This window comes from Triticum urartu, chromosome 2, assembly GCF_003073215.2.
Source record: "Triticum urartu cultivar G1812 chromosome 2, Tu2.1, whole genome shotgun sequence".
NCBI classification, from domain to species: Eukaryota; Viridiplantae; Streptophyta; class Magnoliopsida; order Poales; family Poaceae; genus Triticum; species Triticum urartu.
The window spans coordinates 73,705,045-73,730,003 of NC_053023.1; the positions used below are offsets into that span (position 1 = coordinate 73,705,045).

Below are 24,959 nucleotides of genomic sequence, written 5' to 3' on the forward strand. Positions count from 1 at the left end.
TGTATGCTAGTGGGCTCGCTAATTAGATTGTTGCCTACCTTATATTGCTTTGAGCTTGCTTGTTATATAGGTTGTGTTCATCTAGTTGGATTATCTAGTGAACCTACTTTATCCGCAAAATCCTAAAATTCGTGGTTAATCTTAAAAATTGTCATCTCCTATTCACCCCTCCTCTAGTTGACTGTAACAAGCCTTTCAACCTCCTAATCAGGACTCATAGCGTTGTCACCCAAAGCGAGCGCTCAGGTGCACTCCGCATGGGCCGGCCCAATAACACAAGCAACACATCTCGCTCGATCGCCCCCCACCTTTCGTTTGCTCAGTTGATTGTTGATCAGGCGACCATCGACCATTGACTTCCTCTAAAAAAATTCATTAAATTGAGAAAGATCACAAGTTTGGAAAATGAATATAGAAAAAACTCATGAATTTGAAAAAATATTCACGGGTTAGAAAAAGTTCGCAATATATAAAAACACATTTTTTAAAAAAAATCACAAATTTGAATAATCGTGAGTTTCAAAAAGGTCCACAAATTTGAAAAAAAGTTCACAAATTTCAAAAAAGAGAAGTTCATGATTTTGAAAAATCATGAATTTTAAAAAGTTCTAGAATTTATAAAATGTTCACAAAATTGAAAATATAAAAAATAAAATAAAAATAAACAATAAATAGAAATGAAGAAAACAAAGGAACCAGAGAAACCCCGCCCGAGAAACAGGGGAACCGGGAGCTTCAGGCGCCCGAACTCCTCCCTGGCGTTCAATACAACTCTCAGTTGGGCTGGCCCACGAAACGCACCGACCCGTGAACTAGGGGCGGACCCCCACGCAGTTCCTTTCACGTCCTAGCTTGCTAACCACTGGAGCTACCTGCCCCTGCCTTGAGTGATTGGTACCAGCGTGAAATACATAATAACACTATTGCAGCCATATTTGTTGCACATAACCATGTGTTGCATTACCTTTTTTTGAAATATTTGGAAAAAATCATGATTAGAAAAAGTTCATGCATTTTGTAAAAAGTTCATCATTTTTAAATAAAAATTTGCAAACTTAAAAAAGTTCATCAATTTCCAAAAAGAGCCCATCTAATTTGAAAAAATGTTCGTACTTTTTTAAAAAACCATTGAATTTGAGAAAAGTTCATCGAAATTGAAAAAAAGCTCCTGGATTTACAAAAAAGTATACTTTTTTTAAAAAAAGTTCATCAAGTTGACAAAAGTTCATTGAATTTGAAAAAAAGTTCATCGAATTTGGAAAAAAGTTTATTGAATTTGAAAAAAAGTTCATCCAAATTTAAAAAGGTTTAGTGAATTGGAAAAAAGTTCATCGATCTGAAGAAAAAGTTCATGCATTATTAAAAAAAATCATCGAACCAAGAAGAAGAAGAAAAAAAAGGAAAACGTAAATTAAAAAGGAAAAAGGAAAAAAAGAAAAAAAAAGATGAAATAAGAAAATATTTAAAAGGATGTTAGTCATCAGGTTGGCTTCAGGCGCCCGTTTGCAAAATGCACATTAACGGGCGCCTAAAGTACCAAATAGGAAATGACGATTTCAAGTGCTTTTATTCGGTCCACTTAGGTAGTAAAAATATGAGTATCTAATTGGTATCCACAAAGTGTTATCCTTGTCTTATCATGGAATTTAGTTCTGAAAAGTAACTGAATATATAATATAATCCCTGGATGGGATATGAAGAGAAATGGGGGAAATAAAAAAATAAACACAATATTTTTGGGATCCTTGTCATATCATGGTATTTAATTCTGAAAAGTAATTTTTTACAAGAAAATCAAAGGGAATATCTGATATTTATCAAGGAATACAAATACAATAGTCCGTATGCGGTGAGATCAAATAATAAGAAGAGGAGAAAAATATTTCAGTCTAATTATCTTTTTTTGAGACAATTTCAGTCTAATTATCTGCCCTATGCGCAACGGAGTCTTTCCGGCGAACCCTTCTCCCCTGTGTGTAACGGAGTCTTCAATGGGCCAAAAAAAACCAGTTCTCTGTGACGCCACTAAACCTTAGAAACTGGTATTTTGGACCTCATTTTAACAACACAAAAAAGCCATGATGTATAAAATAAAATGTAGTCGTGGTTAAAGATGATCATGTACTATATATTCCTATGAAATGGTGTTCTATATCATGGAAAGAAAAATTACATAATTTGACGTGCTAAATTTCTTTAAAAAATTATATAAACTACCACGTCACTAGGATTTCGTATATAGCACATATCTAGGAACACACACACACACACACACAAAATATATGTATAGCAAAAACTGCTAGTTGCAAAAATAAAAATTGATAGTATCATACATGGAAAATTTGAAACAAATGTATAAACAATATAAAGGAAAATTGTCATGATTGAGGGTGATTGAAAGTTGAAAAGTTTTGAAAACAAAAAGGAATTTGCCATGATAAAAAATATTGGAAATGCCATGACATTAAAACTAAAAATGCCATGATACAAACTAAAATTGCCGTGCTCTATATTTTTCCTTTGCTGACAACAAAAAATAAAAAAAAGAACATTGCCATGATACAAAAATGTAAAATTGCCATGCCATTAAAAATAAATCACTGAGCTTGTCATGCTCTTAATAAAAAAAGCCATGGTCTTAATGATAAAATTTCCATACTCTTAATAATAAAAATACCATGTTGAAGATAGAGATCCCAATAACAAACTTTGAAAAGAAATGCTCTTTAAAGAACATATTTTTTCTTAAAAAAACTTAATGATTTCAAAAAAGGTTTCCCACCATGGTAATATATTGATGAAAACCACCATGATCTGATTAATAAAATTGCCATGTTGCTCATAATAAAAAATGTAACAAATTCTCATCAGAATATATGAAACACTATTAGAACATTACAAAAATGCCATGAGACAAAAAGGATAGAATTAAAAAATCGCCATGATTTTTACAGGGCAACTTTTAAGATTATTTGCCATGACAAAAAATGAACATGTGCTGAAAAAACTAAAAAAATGTCATACTACCTAAATTGAAATTGCCATGGTATAAAAACGATAAAAATGTCATACTACCTAAATTGAAATTTCCATGGTATAAAAACGATAAAAATGCCATGGTCTAAAACAATGCCATGTTGCATAACATGTACAATTGCTGTGGTACAAGATAGCATGTCACAAATTTGAATGGTGCACAAAAAATGTCGTGCTACAAAATAGACTGCCAATGCCTATATCTAATAAAATTGACATGGTCTGAATAGTAAAAGTACCATGGTCTAATGAATAAAACTGCCACGATCTAGACAAAACTTCCATGCCACCAAAAAACTAACATGGTGAACTGAACATTTTTTCCGTGGTGTAAATAATGAAATTGCCATGACAAAAAGAATTCCATGCCACCCATGACACCCATTACAATCAATTGTTGTGAAGTTGTTTAAACCGTCCCGCCAAAACACGAAGGGCCATCGCAGGACATGATAGCTCCACTTCACACAATTTTCAAACAATGCACATATCACACAGTTTAGTTACACAAGACAAAGTGAAATATCAAAAGGATGGGTATGAGATTAGATGAGACTGGCAAACACCGGCACACCACCACCACTGGTGTCATGCGAGCACAAAACGAGAGGGAGCCAGGGCTCCGCCTCCTCCTCTTCCAAGAAAGAAAGTTAGGGTTCGTGCCTCTCGCCGGCGCTGGTGCAGGTTCCCCTCGTCTCCGGTGGCCCTAGGGCCATGAAGGCGCGGTGGATCCTGTCAAGGGCCGGCGGGAGGGCTCCGTTTTTAGTCGTTGTTTTCAATCTTGTTAGGTTTGTGTCCTACTCAGGAAGGCGAGACGGCGGCGGCTCCCTGAAGATGGAATAAAGGTCTCCCCGCCTAGCCCCCGTTCCGGCGGTGCGTCTAGTATCGTTGGTGGGCGTGTGGAGGTGTGTCTCCGGCAGATCTATCTTTGATGGATTTGCTCGCATCTCGTCATTGTTCGTCTACGTTCGTGTGTCTTCGGTTTGGACCCTTTCGATCTACGTTATTTTTCATCGGCGGCGGTTGCTGTTCTGGGGTGCTGGTCCCGTGGGGCCTTAGTACGACGACTTCCCGACTGTCTACTACAACAAGTTGTGCCCGGCTCCGGCGATGGAGGGGCGATGACGGCGGCGCGCCTTCGACTCGCTTCGGTGCTTGTAATCATTGCTAGGTGGTCTACGAATCTTGATGTAATTTTTATTTGTGGTGTTTGTTGTACTGCCATGATTGAAAATTGAAAGTTTTTCTTAAAAAAAACACAGGACAGCAAGTTTTTTTTTTGAGGGGACACAGGACAGCAAGCAGCTCAGCAAACGCAGCAGGTCATCAGAACTTCCTAGACTCAAAGCGGCAAAGCCGCCAGCGTGCCAGCCTCGATTGTGTGGACCGGGCTAAGGAAACGGCCCGCAAGCCCACCACGCGCCCAAAGCCCGGGACGGCGGCACCTTGAAATACCTCGCGTTGGCGCCCAACGCAACCGCCGCAACCAACAGCTTTCCTCGCCGGAGTCCCCAACAAACCAAGAACCCCTCCTCTCCCCACCGCGCAGTAGCCCACCCGCCGCCTCTGCTCTCCGGCGCCGGTGACCCATGGACCAGTTCCACGACGGGCACCACGTGCGGCTGCGGAGCCGCGCGCACCGCACCCGCACCTACCTCCACGCCGCCGCCGACGGGGAGAGCGTCACCCTCAGCCAGGTCCGGGCCTCCATGAACGCGGCGTGGACGGTGCACATCTACCACCGCGCCGACGGCGACGAAGACGACGACGGCCCGTACCTGCTCCTCCACAGCGCCGCCTACGGCCGCTACCTCGGCGCCACGGACGTGCCGGCGCGGCGAGGCCACCGCGGCTTCCGCGCGGAGCTGCGCGACTACGACCAGCCGGAGGTGGGGTCCATCATGTGGCGGGCCGTCGGGACGGGCTTCGCGGACGACGTCGTCCTGCTCCACCACGCGGGCGGCCGCTTCCTCCGCGCCAACGGCAGGTACCTCCCCTGGAACGCCGGCGTCAGCCTCGACGGCGACGTCAACTCCATGATGCACTGGGTCGTCGAGCCCATCCCCGCTAGAGAGGCTGGCATGCCTGCCATTCCTGGCCCGCTTCCGGTGAGTTCGATCGATCGCCATGACCCGCTTCTCTGCTGAATTGCTTTCGGCGATTGCGAACTGTGCTAGTTTCAGGCTTTCAGCTGCACTTCTCTTCTTGCCAAATTTTTGGGAGCAGTTCTTGATTTCCCGAACATAACCATGGTTGATGGTCCAACTGCAGACCCGCCCAGGAATGATATTCCTCTCCAACATATTCATGAACCGGGGGCCGGGACGGCAGATCGGGGGCGTCGAGCCCATCCCGGCAGAGTCGGGCATTCATGGCCGTCCTCCGGTGAGTTCGATCGCCATGACCCGCTTCTTGATTCTCCTACGATTGAGCGAATTGGCTTATTCGGCGTCGTTCATTTGAACTGCAGTTCTGTTCTTGCCAAATTTTCGAGCAGTTCTTGATCTCCCGAACATAACCATGGTTCTCTGCGATTCAACTGCAGACTCTCCCAAGATTCCTCTCCCACATGTTCACGGAGCCGGGACGGCGGATCCGGTACACTCCGACGCTCGGCGGGGACTACCCCGAGGACAGCGCCGGCTGGCGCGAGTTCTGGTTCAGGGGGAGGTCCGTGTTCCGTCTGAGGAACCAGGTGGTGATGCGCACCAGCATCAACCTGTACTACCAGAACATCGCCATGTGCGTCCGAGCGGGCCGCTACGGGAGGCTGACCCCGCTCGTCGTCGACCTGCCCCATGGCGGCTACGGCGAGACCCTCGAGATTGTCATCCTCGAGGACGAGACTCGTGGTGAGACCCTCTCTCCATCCCCCAACTTCCTAAGTATCTACTCACGGTGGCAACAAGTGAATTTGTTATGCATGATCAATGATTTTGTGGGGTTTATTTTGGTGGGGTGCTAATCTGCTTGTGCTTGAAACAGTTAGCTGAAACTTCAGTCTTAGAACAGTTTACTGAAAGTGTTGTCGTCTGAAAATAATACGTAATAAACTGAAACTGTTGTAGTCTGAAACTGTTAGGTCTTGGGAATTGTCTGCAGCTGTTGTAATCTGTTATTGGGAAAATTACTCACTGTAGAATTTAAAACTCCAAATCAGTTGATTCATCTCTTTTCAGCCTTAACAGAGAAGATGGTGAGATATCCGTTTGATTTAGTCCATTTTACTCGTGTTGAATAATATGTGAACAAAATTCAGGTTCCAAAAAATATTAAATTAAACCTTATTTCTGCACATGAGCTCCAAATTTGGTCTGAGATTTAAATTATTCATCTGCTTTCCTGCTGATCTTCTTTGTATAGAATTGTAGTGTACTAGTGTTGTTCTTGAATCTGTTATCAGCAATGCACACATGTTGGTGTTGATATATTTTGCTGCATGAACATGATGTTTGTGGTCTTACTTTAGTGGAGTGCTAATCTGATCGTGCTTGGAAAAATGATATTATGATTCATTTTGTTAGGACTTGAGAGCTGTCTGGAACTGTTGTGATCTTATAGATAAGTAAGAGTAGTTGGATGTAAATAGTAGGCGGCATGTGGATTTATCAGTATGTACACATGGTAAAAAATGGACTGAAGCTAGTTGAACATTTCTGTCCTTGATTCAGAAGATTCAGTTTGTCCATTTCGTAACATTTGCCGCTAGTAGAAATTATGCAAGTTATAGGCCAAATCAAGTTCAGTCATCTTATTCACCTTTGCAGAGAAGATACTAATTTTCTTATCAGTTAATGAAAGTCAGGTAGTGTCTTTCAATACTACATAAAGCTTAGTTCCTTGCACATTATATTGCTTCAGGTTTTGCCTTCTTGATCATGTTATTGATTATTGGCGTGCCACCTAACTGGCTCATAATTTCTGCTATTTCAGCCTACGATGATCTGCGACACCCAGATATCTACGCGGAGTAGAGGAAGATCAGAGCCGGTGTCCTGACAGTTCACAAGTTTCTCCACCTCGGATACGATGGCAGCAGAACTGGACGCCTACTTTTGCCTATAGATAGATATAGATTCAGAAACTCAGCAGCTCTCGTGTTCGCGGTTCTATGATTCAGAACTCCTGAAAGCGTTGGGTCCAATGGCTGAACAATATTGTAGTGATGCTGAATGTAGTAGCTCTTCTAACATTCATCCCTGCGATGTGAATGCCACGGCTTCGTAGACAATGCATTTCACTGTAGGGTTCTCGCAATGAGTCGATGATCCTGCAATTTTTTGGATCATGCATTTTGTGTAACTGAAAAATGCAGTGGTTTATGCAATGAACTTCATTCCTTTTAGACTATGCATTTCGCGTATAGCTGGAGAATGCAGTGGGTTCTTCCTCTGCGCTGTTGATCATGTTTTGAGTTGTGCTGTTTTGTGTGTCTTTAGAGTCCTTAACTGCTGGCCTGTACATACCAGGAAGAACTGTGGCCATGAGTAAAGCGAAAAGGTCTAATGATAGAATCCTATGAAGCTTTACATTTTGTAACATGTTAAAAGGAGGGAGTATCATCTATCTATGTTATCTCTCATGTGTGCAGATAGTTTCCAAACATATATGCAGCGGCGGATCCAGTGGGGGTACCGTGGGTGCCCTGGCACCCCCTCTAAAAATACGAAACCTTTTTTATCTAGTAGTACTAGTTAGTCTAATCCTCTATGTATTGTAGAGTAAGAAAGATACTCTGACAAATTTTATGGTTATACATGTCATTTCTATTGTGCGTGATAAGGTTGGCACCCCCTTTGGTTAAGCTCTGGGTCCATCACTGCATATACGAGGTGGAGCATCACAAACAGCATTCATATTGCTTTAATACTCAAAGTGGATTGATTTTGAAGTAATCATCCGCCAAGTTGCACATTAGAGCAACTCTAGTCGAACCCTCAAAAGGCCTTAACTCCTCAAAAGATTCCCTTTTAAGGAGTTAAACGGGACCTAGCCGAACCCTTAAAACATTTAACTCCTCAAAAATTTGAGAAGAAGTGCCTCTCTCCCTCCTCAAATTTGAGCAGCCGAAGGGAGTTCCCTGCAAAACATTCCTTTGCTCAGCTCCTCTCTGTCTCGGCCCTCGTCCACGCTGGCGTCACCCTCCACCGACGTCCTCCTCTCTGGTGATGCCTAGAGCTCCACGTCGCGAGGAACGTCCTGAAGGGGAACGTAGTAATTTCAAAATTTCCTACGCACACGCAAGATCATGGTGATGCATAGCAACGAGAGGGGAGAGTGTTATCTACGTACCCTCGTAGACCGGAAGCGGAAGCGTTATGACAACGCGGTTGATGTAGTCGTACGTCTTCACGGCCCGACCGATCAAGCATCGAAACTACGGCACCTCCGAGTTCTAGCACACATTCAGCTCGATGACGATCCCCGGACTCTGATTCAGCAAAGTGTCAGGGAAGAGTTCCGTCAGCACGACGGCGTGGTGACGATCTTGATGTTCTACCGTCGCAGGGCTTCGCCTAAGCACCGCTACAATATTATCGAGGATTATGGTGGAGGGGGGCACCGCACACGGCTAAGAGAACGATCACGAAGATCAACTTGTGTCTCTAGAGGTGCCCCCCTGTCCCCGTATATAAAGGAGCAAGGGGAAGGAGGCCGGCCCTAGGAGGGGCGCGCCAGGGAGTAGGATTCCTACTCCTAGTTGGAGTAGGTTTCCTCCTTTCCTAGTCCAACTAGGAGAAGGGGGGAAAGGGGGGAAGAGGGGAAGGAAGGGAGAGAGGGGCCGCGCCCCAAACCCCTTGTCCAATTCGGACTGGACTTGGGAGGGGCGCGCGCCACCTCCTGGTCCTTTCCACTAAGGCCCATTAAGGCCCATTGCTTCTTCCTCGTATTCCCGTAACTCCCCGGTACCTCCAAAAATACACGAATCACTCGGAACCTTTCCGATGTCCGAATATAGTCGTCCAATATATCGATCTTTACGTCTCGACCATTTCGAGACTCTTCGTCATGTCCCCGATCTCATCCGGGACTCCGAACTCCTTCGGTACATCAAAACTCATAATATAACTGTCATCGAAACCTTAAGCGTGCGGACCCTACGGGTTCGAGAACAATGTAGACATGACCGAGACACGTCTCCGGTCAGTAACCAATAGCGGAACCTAGATGCTCATATTGGCTCCCACATATTCTACGAAGATCTTTATCGGTCAGACCGCATAACAACATACGTTGTTCCCTTTGTCATCGGTATGTTACTTGCCCGAGATTCGATCGTCGGTATCTCAATACCTAGTTCAATCTCGTTACCGGCAAGTCTCTTTACTCGTTTCGTAATACATCATCTCGCAGCTAACTCATTAGTTGCAATGCTTGCAAGGCTGATGTGATGTGCATTACCAGATGGCCCAGAGATACCTCTCCGACAATCGAAGTGACAAATCCTAATCTCGAAATACGCCAACCCAACATGTACCTTTGGAGACACCTGTAGAGCTCCTTTATAATCACCCAGTTACGTTGTGACGTTTGGTAGCACACAAAGTGTTCCTCCGGTAAACGGGAGTTGCATAATCTCATAGTCATAGGAACATGTATAAGTCATGAAGAAAGCAATAGCAACATACTAAACGATCGAGTGCTAAGCTAACGGAATGGGTCAAGTCAATCACATCATTCTCCTAATGATGTGATCCCGTTAATCAAATAACAACTCTTTGTCTATGGTTAGGAAACATAACCATCTTTGATTAACGAGCTAGTCAAGTAGAGGCATACTAGTGACACTCTGTTTGTCTATGTATTCACACATGTATTATGTTTTCGGTTAATACAATTTTAGCATGAATAATAAACATTTATCATGAAATAAGGAAATAAATAATAACTTTATTATTGCCTCTAGGGCATATTTCCTTCACGTCCATCCCCACCCTCTCCACCAACCGACAGCTCATCCTCTCCTTCGGCTCCGGTGGCTTCCTCTTGGCTGCTAGTGGTGGTTGTCCCGTGTGGTTGTGGCCATGGCCCGATGCGGATTCGACGACTCGGAGGCCGGTGGTGGTTCTAGTCGTCTGGTCGACGGGCGTGGCTTTGCTACTGTGGGTGCGAGGGTGCCTGTTGGGCCCCTGGTCCGGATCTGGAGGGGCCATATCTGGAGCCTCCGACGATGGTCAGGTAGGTGGGGGCGGTTGCTGGGTTGCCGGAGAGGGGCTCCCCACTCTTGTGGTGTGCTCCTCACTTGCTAGGTTTTGTTGTTGGGCTTGTGAGGTTTTCTTGAGGTGGCGTGCTCAACGCTTCCCTCGACATCCATGATGTCGCATGTCGATGCCTACGGAGGAGGGGACACCAACGAAAGTTGCACAAGGCCTTGGCTGCTGTGGAAAACGATGATGTCCATGGACGTTGTTCTCCTCCTAGAGGTGTTGCTTCTGTGCACTTCTTCTCTAGGTCTTCCTACAACCTTGCCTTCATTGGGGTCACCCTTCCTTGGTGCCCTCTGTGGTGCCCTTGTGAGTGCAGCAATGCGAAGGTTCACTTTAGGGTCCTCGTGATGCCCTGGGTTTACCTTCTGTCTGAAGCTGAAAACTTGTTTAACAGACTCGTTGACATATTCCAGGAGGCATCTACTTCATTTCATGTATAGGGAGTAGTTTGTGCAACAGTATCGGGCACACAACAACTTATATGTAGGAATAATGCAATTTTAGTATCTTTTCGTGTCGTTTTAATCAATTCGTAGATGTCCTTTCTGTCTGGAACCAAAAAAATATTTAAATAAACTTGTTGACATCTTCAAGGAGGCTTTTCCTTCGTTTCATGCTCCAGGATTGGTCTATGCAACACTATTCACCTCCTACAACAATTTATATGTAGGAATCATGTGTTCTTGAAATCTTTTAGACGCCATGTCTTCTGGTTGGGAAGGCCATCCTGGAACCAGGGAGTTGCTAGGATTGTTGCCATGCCACAAGGGGCGCTGGAGGTTCTATCCACTTGCCAAGGTCTATTAATGTGACCGATAGTTGCCTACGGGCTATGGTGGTCTTCAGGGTTGGATGTTGGGACATGAGGGAAAGCCTTGCATGGCCTTGCTCATATGACCGCGACGACTACGTTCGTGGATGCCGTTCTTCTTTTTGGAGACGTCGTTTTATCCGCCTCTCCTCAAACTGCTGCTTTTTTGTACCGCCTGACCCGTCGCTGGACCGCAATAGCCGGTGAACGTTCGCCGGAAAGGATGACATTTGCGAAACGTTTTTGCTAACAGTTTCTTCATATGACGTTTTCTTTAGAATAGCATGACAATTTCTTCAGAGAAAGGCATTTTTCTTCACGTTTGATCTCATGTCGCAACTAAAACTGACAGAAAAATGCGTTCACTTGCCTTTCCCCTTTCAAGAAACATTCGCCAGTTAGTAATTCTGGTTTTTGTCTAGTCTTTTTTGTGCGGGGCGAGAGCCTTCTTCTATATTAATATAGAGTATTTTCATACATTCTCCAATTTTTATTGGCGGTGTGCATCTACTTTTGCCTATGATACTTGTGCAAACATTAGTCTAGCATCATCGCAAAATAACAATAATAAAATCATTAGTCTAGCTAGCTCGATGATGTCAGAAAATAACTTGATTGCCTCAGGGAACATAAAAGTAGCACTAAGTCGTAGAGTGAGGCGTTTTAGCTCTCGGCCTCTGGAAACTTCAAAATTCAAACTTTCCAATTTCAATAAATCTGAAAAAAATGTACAACTAAACAAGGATGTTATGCGCATGTGTGTAAACTTGAAACGCGATTTGTATAAAAAGACAAACTCATGGCCTGGAAGGATGAATAGTAGCATGTGTCAAAAAGCTCCAGATTTGTCTTTTTTACACAATCCCCATTTTAACGTATTTGGTCCTAAACACTTGTGCATTATGCCTCCATGTATATCTATATTTGTTTTCAGAATTTTTTGAAATGTAAAAATGTGAATTTTAATGAATTTTGATTTTTTCAAAAAACAGCCTCATTGGAGCTCGATCTCCAAAAGGGATTTTCGAAAGTCGTAGTGTCGTACTATTACCAGTCACAGCGGGGAGTAACTTAGAATAGTAACATGCACATGTTACTAGTCTATGTTACTACCTTCACAGTGGGTAGTAACATATGTGTTGTGTCATGCATCACTCCATTTATTAGGTTGTAAACTCATCTTTTTTTGATATGTGTGATGTTACAGTAACTAGCTATGTTACCACATGCCTCTCTTTCTTCATTAATTACATGTCACATTATCTATTTTGCCTAGATAAGTGTGATGTTACCACCTATATTACTTCCATTGTGGGTAGTCTTACAAGTTGTGTGCGATTGCATTCACACTTGTAAAAAAACTAAAGACTGCACACTGTTACTAATCACTGCCCTAGCCCGCCCGCCCGTATTCCGGCACTTTGACCAGATTCGACCGTTCCGGGCTGCTGCTGCTCCCGAATCTCGGCCGCCCACGTGCTCCCCGGCACCCAGGAAACGGCCATGCCGACGACCCCTGAGGGCGGCCGCGCCGCCGCGCCGCGCGTGGAGCTGGAGCTCCCGCTCGGCGCGGTGCCGTTCGACTTGGAGGCGGCCATGTGCAGCCACGGGCTGTTCATGGGGTCTCCTGCCTTGCCATGGGGTCACCTCGGGCTCGATAGAGCTGCACTCTCACGGGGGAGGGGCTGGGGTGGATTGGACATACCAGCGCGTGAAGCTAGCTTGAAGACGATTTGACAGCCGACGACGAGCTTGAGAGACTCGTCATCGTCAAACATCCAGGCAACATCATAGTTGTCAGCCGCGAGCTGCTCTTCCACGCCATCTCCCACGCATAGTTGAGCATCGCCTCTAAACGTCGCCGTCGCCGTGCTCATCGACGAGAGCTTCATCCATCCGAACGAAGAGCCCAAGAGGAGCAGATCAAGGGTAAGAAGAAGGCGCGGCTGGATCTTGGGGTCTCCTCTTCGTCTTTGCTTGGACCCTGCAACCGCGGCGAGGAGCTCCACGACTTAGGAGCGACGGCCAACGAGGAAAGATGAGGAGGCCGGCGACACGAGGAAGAGGAGGGGCTCGGAGCACGCACAGAGGCAGAGGAAGAACGGCATGGCGGCGCGAGGAGAATCGAGGGAGAGGAGGCGGCGGCATCAAGAGAGAAGGTGGGCGTGCGGAGACCAGGTCATGCCCAATCCCTCCTCTGGTTCTTTTTCTCTCGCTAGCACATTATTTTTTTACGACTCTTTTTTTACTCTGACTGACACAGTAAAAAGTGATGAGGTGGATGCAGCGAGGGGGCGCCCTTTGCGCGACCGTTAATGGGTTTAATTAATTGACCAGATTCGACCTTTCCGGGGGCTTCTGCCGCTCCTGAATCTCCGCCGCCCGCGTGCTCCCCGGCACCCAGGAAACGGCCATGCCGACGACCCTAGAGGGCGGCCCCGCCGCCGCGCCACCGCTGCCCCGCGCGCGCGTGGAGCTGGAGCTGGAGCTCCCGCTCGGCGCGGCGCCGTTCGACCTGGAGGCGGCCGTGTGCAGCCACGGGCTGTTCATGATGGCGCCCAACCGCTGGGACCCGGCCTCCCGCGCGCTCCTCCGCCCGCTCCGCCTCGCCTCCGACCGCTCCAGGTCCCTGCTCGCCCGCGTCTCCCGCCACCCCGCGCGCCCCTCCCGCTCCCTCCTCGTCTCCCTCCTCGGCGCCGACGCCCTCTCCCCGCTCGACCAGGACTGCATCCTCGTAAGCAGGCGCTTTCGCCGGACCCGGAGAAGAAAAGAAGCTCGCGTTGGCTGATGGATTCTTGGTTTTCCGTTGGCAGGAGCAAGTGCGGCGGATGCTGCGGCTGTCGGAGGAGGACGGCAGGGTGGTGGCGGAGTTCCAGGCGATGCACGCCGCCGCGAGGGAGGCGGGGTTCGGCCGCATCTTCCGCTCGCCCACGCTGTTCGAGGACATGGTCAAGTGCATCCTCCTCTGCAATTGCCAGTACGTCCCAGTCTTGATTTCCCTCTGCTTTCCTCTGTATGTGTTACTGAGCATCAGAATTCAGAAGTGCGCAGTTTTCCAGTATCTTTAACTGCATTTGCAAAATACGTATCTTATATTGCCATGTTATTGCCCTGCAGATGGACAAGAACATTGGCAATGGCTACTGCGCTGTGCGAGCTTCAGTTGGAGTTGAGACATTCATCTGGTACTGAAGTTCTTGAGTTAAGGACACCTCCAATCAGGGAGCTTAAAAGGAAGCGCGGCAAGAATCGGAATGTCCGTGTCAAGCTAGAAACAAAGTTTACCGAGTTGGAGTGCTTGGAGGATCCAAGAGTAGAAACTGCGGAGGATGCAAGAGTGGCAACTGGTACTAGCGATGTCATAACACATTTGGAAACGGATGAAAAATCGGCTAGCTTGCCCCAAGTTGCGCCTGAAACAGGCAGTGCATGTCAGTCATTTGATTCTTCAGAGCTCAGCTTGGAAGGTTGCATTGGAGATTTCCCTACTCCGGAAGAATTGGCGTATCTGGATGAAGACTTCTTAGCGAAATGCTGTAACCTTGGATATCGAGCAGAGCGGATTGGGTTGCTTGCACGCAGCATTGTGGAAGGAAAGGTATGCCTACAAAATCTTGAAGAAATGCAGAAAATGTCTTTACCAGCTACAGAAGAGCTATCTACTATCCCGTCTACCTATGAAAGACTGAATAACGAGTTAACCACTATCTCCGGATTCGGCCCTTTCACTCGTGCCAATGTGCTCATGTGCATGGGATTTTTCCACATGATCCCAGCTGATACCGAGACAATTAGGCATTTAAAGCAGGTATTTTCCCCTCTACATCCTTGATTTAGTGTTCATGGGGTTTCACTGTTTCAGTATGTCATTTATGTATGGAATTTCTTGCAGTGTCATAAAATTGCAAGCACCATCAAATCTGTTCATATGGAATTGGATAAAATCTACGGCGAGTATGCTCCATTTCAGTTCTTAGCATACTGGTATGTTTTTTTTTTGACACTGGCATTTAGTTTATCATCCTTTTGACATGCTGACACTGTTCCTTGATGTTTTGATTTGATACAGGTTCGAGCTATGGGGCTTCTATGACAAGCAATTTGGGAAGATCGCTGAGATGGATCCGTCCACATATAGGCTATTTACTGCAAGCGCTTTAAAGAAGCAACATCGGTTAGTTAGGAAATAGAGCCTTTCTTTCTTTGTGAAAGGGGCCCTGCCAAAATCAACTTACAACATAGAGGAATTTTGAGATTGTTGTAGTTGCTGCCTGTTCTAGTAAGCAGAAAGTCCCGTAGCCTATTTTCCCCTTCATGAATGCATTTCATACTTTAGGGGAACAGAGTCCTGCAAGTTTTTAGTTTGTAGCATTCCAGACTGAACTAATGTGTTATCAGGTACTTCAATTAATTTAGTGGTCAACTTTAAACATCTTGCATGAAGATTAAAGAGCGCGATTTGTTGAAATGATTGATGAAATAACATTTGAGCAAAAAACCCGTAAAAGGTCTATCATTAACAACAGATTGATGAAAGCAAGAAAAGAAACAGATATGAACCCTTGTAAGGTAATCTGTAATACTTTATTGCCATCAGGAAGTATCATATTGGCATACTATTGTGAGGCACAGCACATTTCTCGATCCGGTGATTTCTGATATTCTACATGGTTTTTGTTCTGAACATTACTCAAGGAATAAGCTCTGCTATTGATTATGGAAGAACTTGTGCATTAAGATTTAGAAGGCACAAAAAAAATTGATCTACATTCCTGCGGTGAACATCATTACAACTTTACAAGGCTTCGGAACTTCCAATCCTTCTTTGGAACAGAATGGATCCAATCAGTACAGCAAGTCCGGTTATTGCAATTGTGAGGAGCAGTTGCTTGTGTTTCAAACCAAAAGCGGGGCGTGCTTGCTTGTGACGACCACCCTCTTCTTTTTCCAGCATGGATCTGTCACAAGAATTTGAATTGTATCAGAAGGCAGGCTCAAATAGAATTAGCTGTGACGATAGAAATACACTTCTATTGTCACAGCTAATAGATTTAAACGATAGGCTGAGGCACTGTATTAAAGGATTTTTATCTAAAAACTGCAACTGAAGATGCTAAGCAGCACTGTTCTAACTGAGATATATAGCCGGCTTATCTTTGTCTAAAAAATGCAACTGAAAATGCTAAGCAGCATCGTTCTAACTGAAACTTACACTGAATCATGTCTACATAAACAAGTCACGTGCATCAATATAAGGTTCCATGTTTTTACCTTGAAGATTCTGCAGCGGCATTTGTTTTTGAATGGAGTAGGAGCTCGTGTCCAATCCATTCTCGAAGTCTGATGTCCTTGTTGCAAGGTTGACAATATTTTGTTCGATTTCCACATACATCCTGTAGAGCAAAACTCATATAGTTAGACAGAGATGGACTATATATGTGTGGCTTATAATGTTTTAAGGAAAAGAATGTTGTCCAGTTTTTTGAGTAATAACGTAACATGATGAATACATTCACACCTGATGCTCAAAAATGTCAGCTGCAGGTAGTTCAAACTTGCAATACTGGCACGCAAGCATCCTTTGTGGGCACTGTAAGCGTTTATGAAGATCCCACAGCTCATGCTCCACAGTTTGTTCGCAGCGTGGGCAATTCACCTATATCCGCAAATAAGAATCTGATTAGCGGTGTTAGGATTAGTAATACCGAAAGTACATAAATCCAGTAAGATGTATATCTGTTGCCATCTTCTTAATCTATCCAGTGGTTATATGAATGCATGTTTTCCACACAAAGCATAAGACACTGACATGATGATCAAATCACCGAGTCTTTTCCTGGCACGCAGGTTATTTGGCTACCGTAGTGCTGCAGCTAGATTATGTCAGAACGATCTTAGCTGTAATGTGGGTTTATGTGATGAATTTATGCAAGATATTGGGTTGAGCAGCATCACAGGCTATGCGAAGAATAACCGCTAGGAGAATGAAAATGTGTGCATACATCAAAATCAAATGAATACATTCTGGATACGGTTATAATTTGGAGAAGTACCGGAGCATGGTTATCATCATAGTGCTTATCCATGTGCTTCCTTGGGACCATATCTCCACAATGCTCACACTTCAAGTGAAGGTTGCGAGCGCAGTGTGCAGAATGCAGCGCGATGTTGGGAGACGGAACCTCTCGGTTACTGAAGAAAATTCGCAGACAAGTACGGTCAGTAATCGGCAAGCACAAGACATGCCCCCAAGCACTACCTATATTAGCAGTGCATGCGATGAATTGCCATCGCAGAGGGGAAAAAAGGCTACTAATAACTGATGAACTACTGTAGTAAAAATATTGCCGGGTGGAAAGAGGAAAGCAATTGGCAGCTCGTAGCCAGCAGCAGATAGTGAGAAACAGACGACCGACGGCGCCGTGAGAGGCCGGAAGGTTACCAGTGCGCGCAGGTGGAGGTGGCGACGGCGGGATCGGCGGCGGCCATGGCTTGCGAGTCCTGAGGGATCACCGCTGCAACCCCGCGCCGAGATCCGAGTCGCCGGCCGAATTGGAACCTCGCCGAATCAGGGGGTCTTCTGGGGATGGAGGCGAGAAGAGCAGAGGGGCTGGAGGAGGAGATATCGAGGGGGCTCGTGGTGAGGTGAGGCGGAGTGACCGTGTCGGAGCCGGGGGCTGTGGGGATTCGACTTCAGCGCGGCGATGGGAGCGGTAGTTTCACCGGCGTACCGGTCGTCCTGGCCCACCTGTCTGTCCTGATAGACGCTCGATTCCATGGACTAGGGCGCCACCGGACTATGCTTAGGTGCCTTAAGCCACCTATCTTTGTATCTATGACATGTGGGTTCAACAGGTGACTGGCCCACATGTCAGTGACCCAACCGATGAAACATCAATTTTATTTTCTGAGAAGTACCACTCTCAATCACGCACACATAAGTGAACCATGACAAACATGCATTCAAGATCGCTAACATGTATAATGCTTGAAAATTAATAAAGCCACCATACACAGTTCATTATCCATGGAAAGCTATTAAAACATAAACAATTTCTCACATAATAGACTGTGAGTAGGAGTATATATGACACCAATCAATAAACAAGTTATAAAGGCAATACGAACACAAATTAAGGGTGCATAATTGTGGAAAAAATGAAACATAATGTATAAGACAGGAATACCCAACCATATTATGAAACGTATCGAAGTTCAAACTTAAGTGAGAGGTATCATCTATTCCATGCCGAAAATACATTAAAAAGGTACATTGGAAAGAGAATACAAGAACCAAGCAAGATTTTTTTTCTATTTCTCCAACCCAATAAATCCACTTGTGCAACACTGTCCCATCTCCATTGAGATGCCTTCGCCAAGATTATGTTATCTGCTCCGTCTTTATCCAGAGTCATTACTGAAAAGGTATATAAGTTATTCGGTGATCATCACACAATATCAAAGATAAATGGTACTTTCATGGAGAAACAGTTAAAAGAAAAGTCACTTCGATAGCAGTCTCGGAGTACTGCATACATACTTGGTACAGGGTAAGAAAATAGAACATAACAAAATCTAATGTTCCTGGACACCTCATGAGCACACATACACCAAGTACTACATACAAAATTTAGTACTACATACAAAATTTGAAGTATCTTATTTTTTCATAGGTACACAGCCTTTAGTATATCTCAACCAGAACAAGAAAAGAACGATCTATGAAAATGTCTTACCAACAAGATGAGCATAGTTAGGTCTATATCCATTACTTATTTCCGAAACCTGCTTCAACATGTACGAACATCATCTCATCAGTCAATATCCATTTCAGTATTCTCATAACTGAGAATAGTTGCAACAATGTAACTTCTCTTATTTATTCATCTGTCTGTAGCCATTAGTATATGATTCTTGCAACCCCCTAAGAAAGGTACAAAAGTGCAGTGATACAGGCATGCCAATGAACATCCCAATAAAGTGCATATGGTATATGAAGCACCATTTTACAATAGCCATGAAGGAAACCAACAATGGTCGGCATCGAGTAGTCACCCAGGAGCTTGCTGGCTAGCATCATCGATGGTAGCCACCCTGAGTTCTATCCTCATAACTACCTTGTTTGAGGCATTACTCTTTTCTAATGGCGTTGACACCAAACAACAACCAACAAAGAGGTGACATGTAAACAATTGGAAGAAAATGAACGCAATAATAAGAAGTTTTGGCAAGATAGAAGTCCAGATTTATGTTGTTTGGATAGATAGACATATGTAATAGTGTTCCATTTTCTCTTTTGGCTCTCTCAAAAAGCTTGTGCATTCATATACCGCGAAGCCTAATTGGATTAATATCCGAAACGAGCACAAAACAATCCTATTTAACATTGTTTTAACCATCAATTAAAACATGAGCCATTGTTTTAACCATACCTATTTTATATTCTTCTACTGTTAAAATGCAGACCATCTAGGAACAATGTTTTGCTTCATGATTTACCTAGCACTCCCTCCGTTCCTAAATATAAGTCTTTGTAGATATTTCACTATGAACCACATACAGATGTATATAGATGCATTTTAAGTGTATATTCACCCATTTTGCTCCGTATGTAATCCACTTAGTGAAATCTCTACAAAGACTTATATTTACAGACGGAGGAAGTAGTAGAGAAGCATGCTTTACTTTATTCAAAACTCAAATTTACAGGAATGGTTAAAGTATCATGAGGGTTTATAAGCCACAAATTGACCCTTAGCTAGATGTAAAGCATGTTTAGATTGTTTGCTTTCATATTGGATAGACATCCTTCATGCACAAAAGTAGCAGAAGAAAAATCCGTCACTGTGTCTTTGATTAATTTTACCACCGAGCCAGGGATTCCACCCGTGTCATTGTAAATGTCCATGATAGCTCCCTGGAAATCACATGTGATCCATATATTCTGAAGAAGAAGATCTTTAGCAATTGAGAGTGCCTCATGGCAAGCAAGTGTTTCAAGCACTGGAGAATTTGTCATTCCATGAGGAACTAGAGTTGGTGACCCTATATAAAGACCTCATCACGGCATACTGAGTTGATAACACCAATTTGGTTCGCGTCACTAATAGCCACATCGACATTTATCTTAAACACACCAGTCGAAGGTGAGATCCATCTTCGTGGCTGAGCAGGGATCATCCTAACGTTGTGCTAGGATTTAGGTGGCATCGCCAACTCAAGGTCTGGGAGAAATCTTTTGGTGAACATATGTGTTGACACAAGGCTTTGATGATCACCTTCATGAATTAATTTCCGACGAGAAGTCCATATAGCCCACAGGGTCACCATCATCTTAGTACATTATGCATGCGATAGTGAATCCATCATGGAAAAAAGCCAACCTTTTCTGCATTAGACTCAGTTGATGACGGCATGCGCTCCACTAACTCATGATTTGACATGACCACACACATTGCACCATAGTGGAAAGTAACAATGAATGCATCTTCTAGTCTTCGTTGCCACATATAACACAACAAGATGTCGTCGACATATTTCTATGATTTCTGACATCATTTGTAGGCAAAGAGCATTGAGGTAATCTCCATAATAACACCTTTAGTTTGGATGGGGCATTAGTTTTCCAAAGTTTGGTCCAACTCTTATGTTCTCTTCCATTGTCGAAATTGTCAGCACGCCCCTCAAGCCATGCTTCTCTACTAATTTTGGTTGTCACCAGCATTTTATAGACCGACCATACTAAAAAAACTCCTTTCTTGTCATGCCCCCACGCCCAGAAACCATCCATCTGACGTGTACTTAAAGGAATATTTAGGATCAAATCTGCGTAAAAAAGGCAGAAACACTTCCCTGACCTTTTGCTCGTACCACCTTGCTGCAATCTCAACAGCTCACTAGCCATTTGTGGGCGATTAGCAACCAAGCAAGCGATATGCCGCATGTTGTGTGCTCTAGGTAGCCAGTTCTGCTGTCAAATATCATTGTGTTTGCCATCTCCAACTCAATGGATCAAACCGTTTGTGAACACCTCATTTCCCTGATACCCTCCATTATAGCACTCCAAATCTGAGAGGGCTAGTTGCCTAGTGATGTCGCTTGAAGCTACATCGGTATTTCCCCAAAAAGGAAGGGATGATGCAGCACAGCGGCGGTAGGTATTTCCCTCAGATATGAAACCAAGGTTATCGAACTAGTAGGAGAACAAAGCAACACAACGTAAACTGCCCTGCACACAGATAACAAATCTTCGCAATCCGACGTGTTAAAGGGGTTGTCAATCCCTTTCGAGTAACGGTGCCAGAAATTGGTGTGTGACGGGAAAAAAGTTGTAAATATTGATAGATCGAATGCCAAATAAAATAAATTGCAGCAAGGTATTTTTGGGTTTTTGGATTAATAGATCTGAAAATAAAAGCAAATAAAAATAGATCGCAAAGGCAAATATATGAGAAAGAAGACCCGGGGGCGTAGGTTTCACTAGTGGCTTCTCTTAAGAAAAATAGCAAACAGTGGGTAAACAAATTACTGTTGGGCAATTGATAGAACTTCAAATACTCATGACGATATACAGGCAATGATCATTATGTTGGAAATATGCCCTAGTGGCAATAATAAATTAGTTATTATTATATTTCATTGTTCATGATAATCGTTTATTATCCATGCTAGAATTGTATTGATAGGAAACTCAGATACATGTGTGGATACATAGACAACGCCATGTCCCTAGTAAGCCTCTAGTTGACTAGCTCGTTGATCAATAGATGGTTACGGTTTCCTGACCATGGACATTGGATGTCGTTGATAACGGAATCACATCATTAGGAGAATGATGTAATGGACAAGACCCAATCCTAAGCCTAGCACAAAGTTCGTGTAGTTCGTATGCTAAAGCTTTTCTAATGTCAAGTATCATTTCCTTAGACCATGAGATTGTGCAACTCCCGGATACCGTAGAAGTGCTTTGGGTGTGCCAAATGTCACAACGTAACTGGGTGGCTATAAAGGTTCACTACAGGTATATCGGAAAGTGTCTGTTGGGTTGGCACGAATCGAGACTGGGATTTGTCACTCCATGTAACGGAGAGGTATCTCTGGGCCCACTCGGTAGGACATCATCATAATGTACACAATGTGACCAAGGAGTTGATCACGGGATGATGTGTTACGGAACGAGTAAAGAGACTTGCCGATAACGATATTGAACAAGGTATCGGGATACCGATGATCGAATCTCGGGCAAGTACAATACCACTGGACAAAGGGAATTGAATATGGGATTGATTGAATCCTCGATACCGTGGTTCATCCGATGAGATCATCGTGGAACATGTGGGAGCCAACATGAGTATCCAGATCCCACTGTTGGTTATTGGCCGGAGAGTTGTCTCACGTGATGATCGGACACGGCCTAGTCGATTCGGATCATGTTTCACTTAGATGACTAGAGGGATGTCTATCTGAGTGGGAGTTCATTAAATAATTTGATTAGATGAACTCAATTATCATGAACATAGTCTAAATTGTCTTTGCAAATATGTTGTAGATAAATAGCTCACGTTGTAGCTCCCTGTTTCAATACGTCCCTAGAGAAAGATTAAGTTGAAAGATATTGTAAGCAATGATGCGTACTAGGTCCGTAGGTCCGAGGAGTGTCCTCACTGCTACACAGAAGGATTACGTCTTTGATGCACCGCTCGATGTGCAAACCCCTACAACGTCGTCTGTGGATGTTGTGAACACCTAACAGACACGTCCTGATGACTACTTGATAGTTTAGTGCACCATACTTTACGGCTTAGAATCGGGATTCCAATGACGTTTTGAACGCCATAAGACATATGAGATGTTCCAAGAGCTGAAATTGGGATTTCAGGCTCATGCAAGTGTTGAGAGGTATGAGACCTCTGACAAGTTCTTTTGCCAACAAGATGGAGGAGAATGGCTCAGCTAGTGAGCATGTGCTCAGAATGTCTGGGTGCTACAATCACTTGAATCAAGTGGGAGTTAAACTTCCAGATAAGATAGTGATTGATATAGTTCTCTAGCCACTATCACTAAGCTACTAGATCTTTGTGATGAACTATGACATGCAAGGGATGTAGATGATCCCGGAGCTGTTCGCGGTGCTTAAGACCGCAAAAGGTAGAAATCAAGAAGGAGCATCAAGTGTTGATGGTTTAACAAGACCACTAGTTTTAAGAAGGGCGAGGGCTAGAAGGGAAACTTCATGGATGGCAAACCAGTTGCCGCTCCACTGAAGGAACTCAAGGTTGAACCCAAATCCGAGACTAAGTGCTTCTATTGTAAGGGGAACGGTCACTGGTAGCGGAATTACCCCAAATGCATAGTAGATAAGAAGGCTGGCAACTTCAACAAAGTATATAAGTGTTATTAATGTGTACCTCACTAGTACTCCTGGTAGCACCTGGGTATTGGATACCGGTTCAGTTGCTATTATTGGTGACTTGAAGCAAAAGCTACGGACTAAACGGAGACTGGCTAAGGGCGAGGTGATGATGTGTGTTGGAAGTGTTTCCAAAGTTGATGAGATCACCATTGCACGCTCCATCTGCCTTCGGGATTAGTATTGAACCCAGATAAATGTTATCAGGTGTCTACGTTGAGCATGAATATGATTAGATCATGTTCATTGCAATACGGTTATTCATTTAAGTTAGAGAATACTGGTTATTCTGTTTACATGAATAATACCTTTCATGGTTATGCACCCTATGTGAATGGTTCATTGAATCTCGGTCATGGTAATACACATGTTCACGCCAAAAGATGTAGAGTTAATAATGATAATACCACTTTCTTGTGGCACTGCCGCTTATGTCATATTGGCGTAAGATGCATGAAGAAACTCCATATTGATGGATGTTTGGAGTCACTTGATTTTGAATCGCTTGACACATGCGAGCCATGCCTCATGGGCAGGATGACTAAGACCCTGTTTTCAGGTACAATGAAACGGGCAAGTGACTTGTTGGAAATCATACATACTGATGCATGTGATCCAATGAGAATTAAAGCGTGCGGTGGATATCGCTATTTTCTCATCTTCACTGACGATTTGACTAGATATAGGTATATTTACTTAATGAAGCACAAGTCTGAAATGTTTGAAAAGTTCAAGCGATTTCAGAGTGAAGTTAAGAACCATCATAACAAGAAGATCAAATTCCTACGATCTGATCGATGAGAATTTCTGAGTTATGAGTTTGGCAATCACTTAAGACATTGTGGAATTGTTTCACAGTTGAAGCCACCTGGAACACCACAGGGTAATGGTGTGTCCGGACGTTGTAATCAAACCTTATGAGATATGGTGTGATCTATGATGTCTCTTATCGATCTACCGTTTTCATTTTGAGGATATGCGTTAGAGACAACTGCATTCACTTTAGATAGGACACCATCTAAGTCCGTTGAGAAGACGTCATGTGAACATTGGTTTGGCAAGAAACCAAAGTTGTCACTTCTTAATGTTTGGGGCTGCGATGCTTAAGGCTTCAGCCGGAGAAGCTCGAACCCAAAGCGGACAAACACATCTTCATAGGATACCCAAAGGTGACAGTTGGGTACACCTTCTATCTCAGATCTGAGGGCAAATTGTTTGTCGCTAAGAACGGGTCCTTTCTCGAGAAAGAGTTTCTCTCGAAAGAATTGAGTGGGAGGAAGATAGAACTTGATGAGGTTGTCGAACCTTTACTTCAACCAGAGAGTGATGCAACATAGAAAGATGTTTTCTGTGGCGCCTACGTCTGTTGAATAGGAAGTTAATGATAGTGATCGTGAAGCTTCGGATCAAGTTGCTATCGAACCTCGTAGGTCGACAAGGATATGTACTACTCCTGAGTGGTACGGTAATCCTGTCTTAGATATCATGTTGTTAG

The 24,959-nt window shown here is 44.0% G+C and overlaps 3 protein-coding genes across 3 annotated transcripts; 2 read left to right on the top strand and 1 right to left on the bottom strand.

The window, feature by feature from the left end:
- Positions 1-4,421: 4,421 nt before the first annotated feature.
- Positions 4,422-7,241, top strand: LOC125541086. The gene is made up of 4 exons (XM_048704572.1): positions 4,422-5,144; positions 5,308-5,421; positions 5,582-5,888; positions 6,970-7,241. Exons 1-4 carry the CDS (start codon positions 4,626-4,628, stop codon positions 7,008-7,010), a joined length of 981 nt encoding a protein of 326 aa, XP_048560529.1. The 5' UTR covers positions 4,422-4,625; the 3' UTR covers positions 7,011-7,241.
- A 6,133-nt stretch (positions 7,242-13,374) lies between these two features.
- LOC125535892 lies at positions 13,375-15,487 on the top strand. The gene is made up of 5 exons (XM_048698956.1): positions 13,375-13,789; positions 13,869-14,032; positions 14,173-14,863; positions 14,948-15,039; positions 15,125-15,487. The coding sequence occupies exons 1-5, from the start codon at positions 13,469-13,471 to the stop codon at positions 15,243-15,245; spliced, it is 1,389 nt and encodes a 462-aa protein (XP_048554913.1). The 5' UTR covers positions 13,375-13,468; the 3' UTR covers positions 15,246-15,487.
- Positions 15,488-15,610: 123 nt separating this feature from the next.
- LOC125535893 (XIAP-associated factor 1-like) lies at positions 15,611-17,787 on the bottom strand. The gene is made up of 5 exons (XM_048698957.1): positions 17,498-17,787; positions 17,109-17,247; positions 16,574-16,711; positions 16,327-16,448; positions 15,611-16,013 (listed from the first exon to the last, which is right to left on the bottom strand). The coding sequence occupies exons 1-5, from the start codon at positions 17,542-17,544 to the stop codon at positions 15,851-15,853; spliced, it is 609 nt and encodes a 202-aa protein (XP_048554914.1). The 5' UTR covers positions 17,545-17,787; the 3' UTR covers positions 15,611-15,850.
- Positions 17,788-24,959: the final 7,172 nt, after the last annotated feature.

Bases quoted from the DNA above. Each gene is read 5' to 3' on its own strand.
- LOC125541086 (XM_048704572.1), top strand. From the start codon at position 4,626: ATGGACCAGTTCCACGACGGGCACCACGTGCGGCTGCGGAGCCGCGCG. The intron at 5,422-5,581 runs GTGAGTTCGATC...ATTCAACTGCAG, and splicing joins GCATTCATGGCCGTCCTCCG to ACTCTCCCAAGATTCCTCTC. The intron at 5,889-6,969 runs GTGAGACCCTCT...CTGCTATTTCAG, and splicing joins CCTCGAGGACGAGACTCGTG to CCTACGATGATCTGCGACAC.
- LOC125535892 (XM_048698956.1), top strand. From the start codon at position 13,469: ATGCCGACGACCCTAGAGGGCGGCCCCGCCGCCGCGCCACCGCTGCCC. The intron at 13,790-13,868 runs GTAAGCAGGCGC...TTCCGTTGGCAG, and splicing joins TCGACCAGGACTGCATCCTC to GAGCAAGTGCGGCGGATGCT. The intron at 15,040-15,124 runs GTATGTTTTTTT...GATTTGATACAG, and splicing joins TTTCAGTTCTTAGCATACTG to GTTCGAGCTATGGGGCTTCT.
- LOC125535893 (XM_048698957.1), bottom strand. From the start codon at position 17,544: ATGGCCGCCGCCGATCCCGCCGTCGCCACCTCCACCTGCGCGCACTG. The intron at 17,248-17,497 runs GTAACCTTCCGG...AATTTTCTTCAG, and splicing joins ACCTCCACCTGCGCGCACTG to TAACCGAGAGGTTCCGTCTC. The intron at 16,712-17,108 runs GTACTTCTCCAA...TTGCGGATATAG, and splicing joins ATGATGATAACCATGCTCCG to GTGAATTGCCCACGCTGCGA.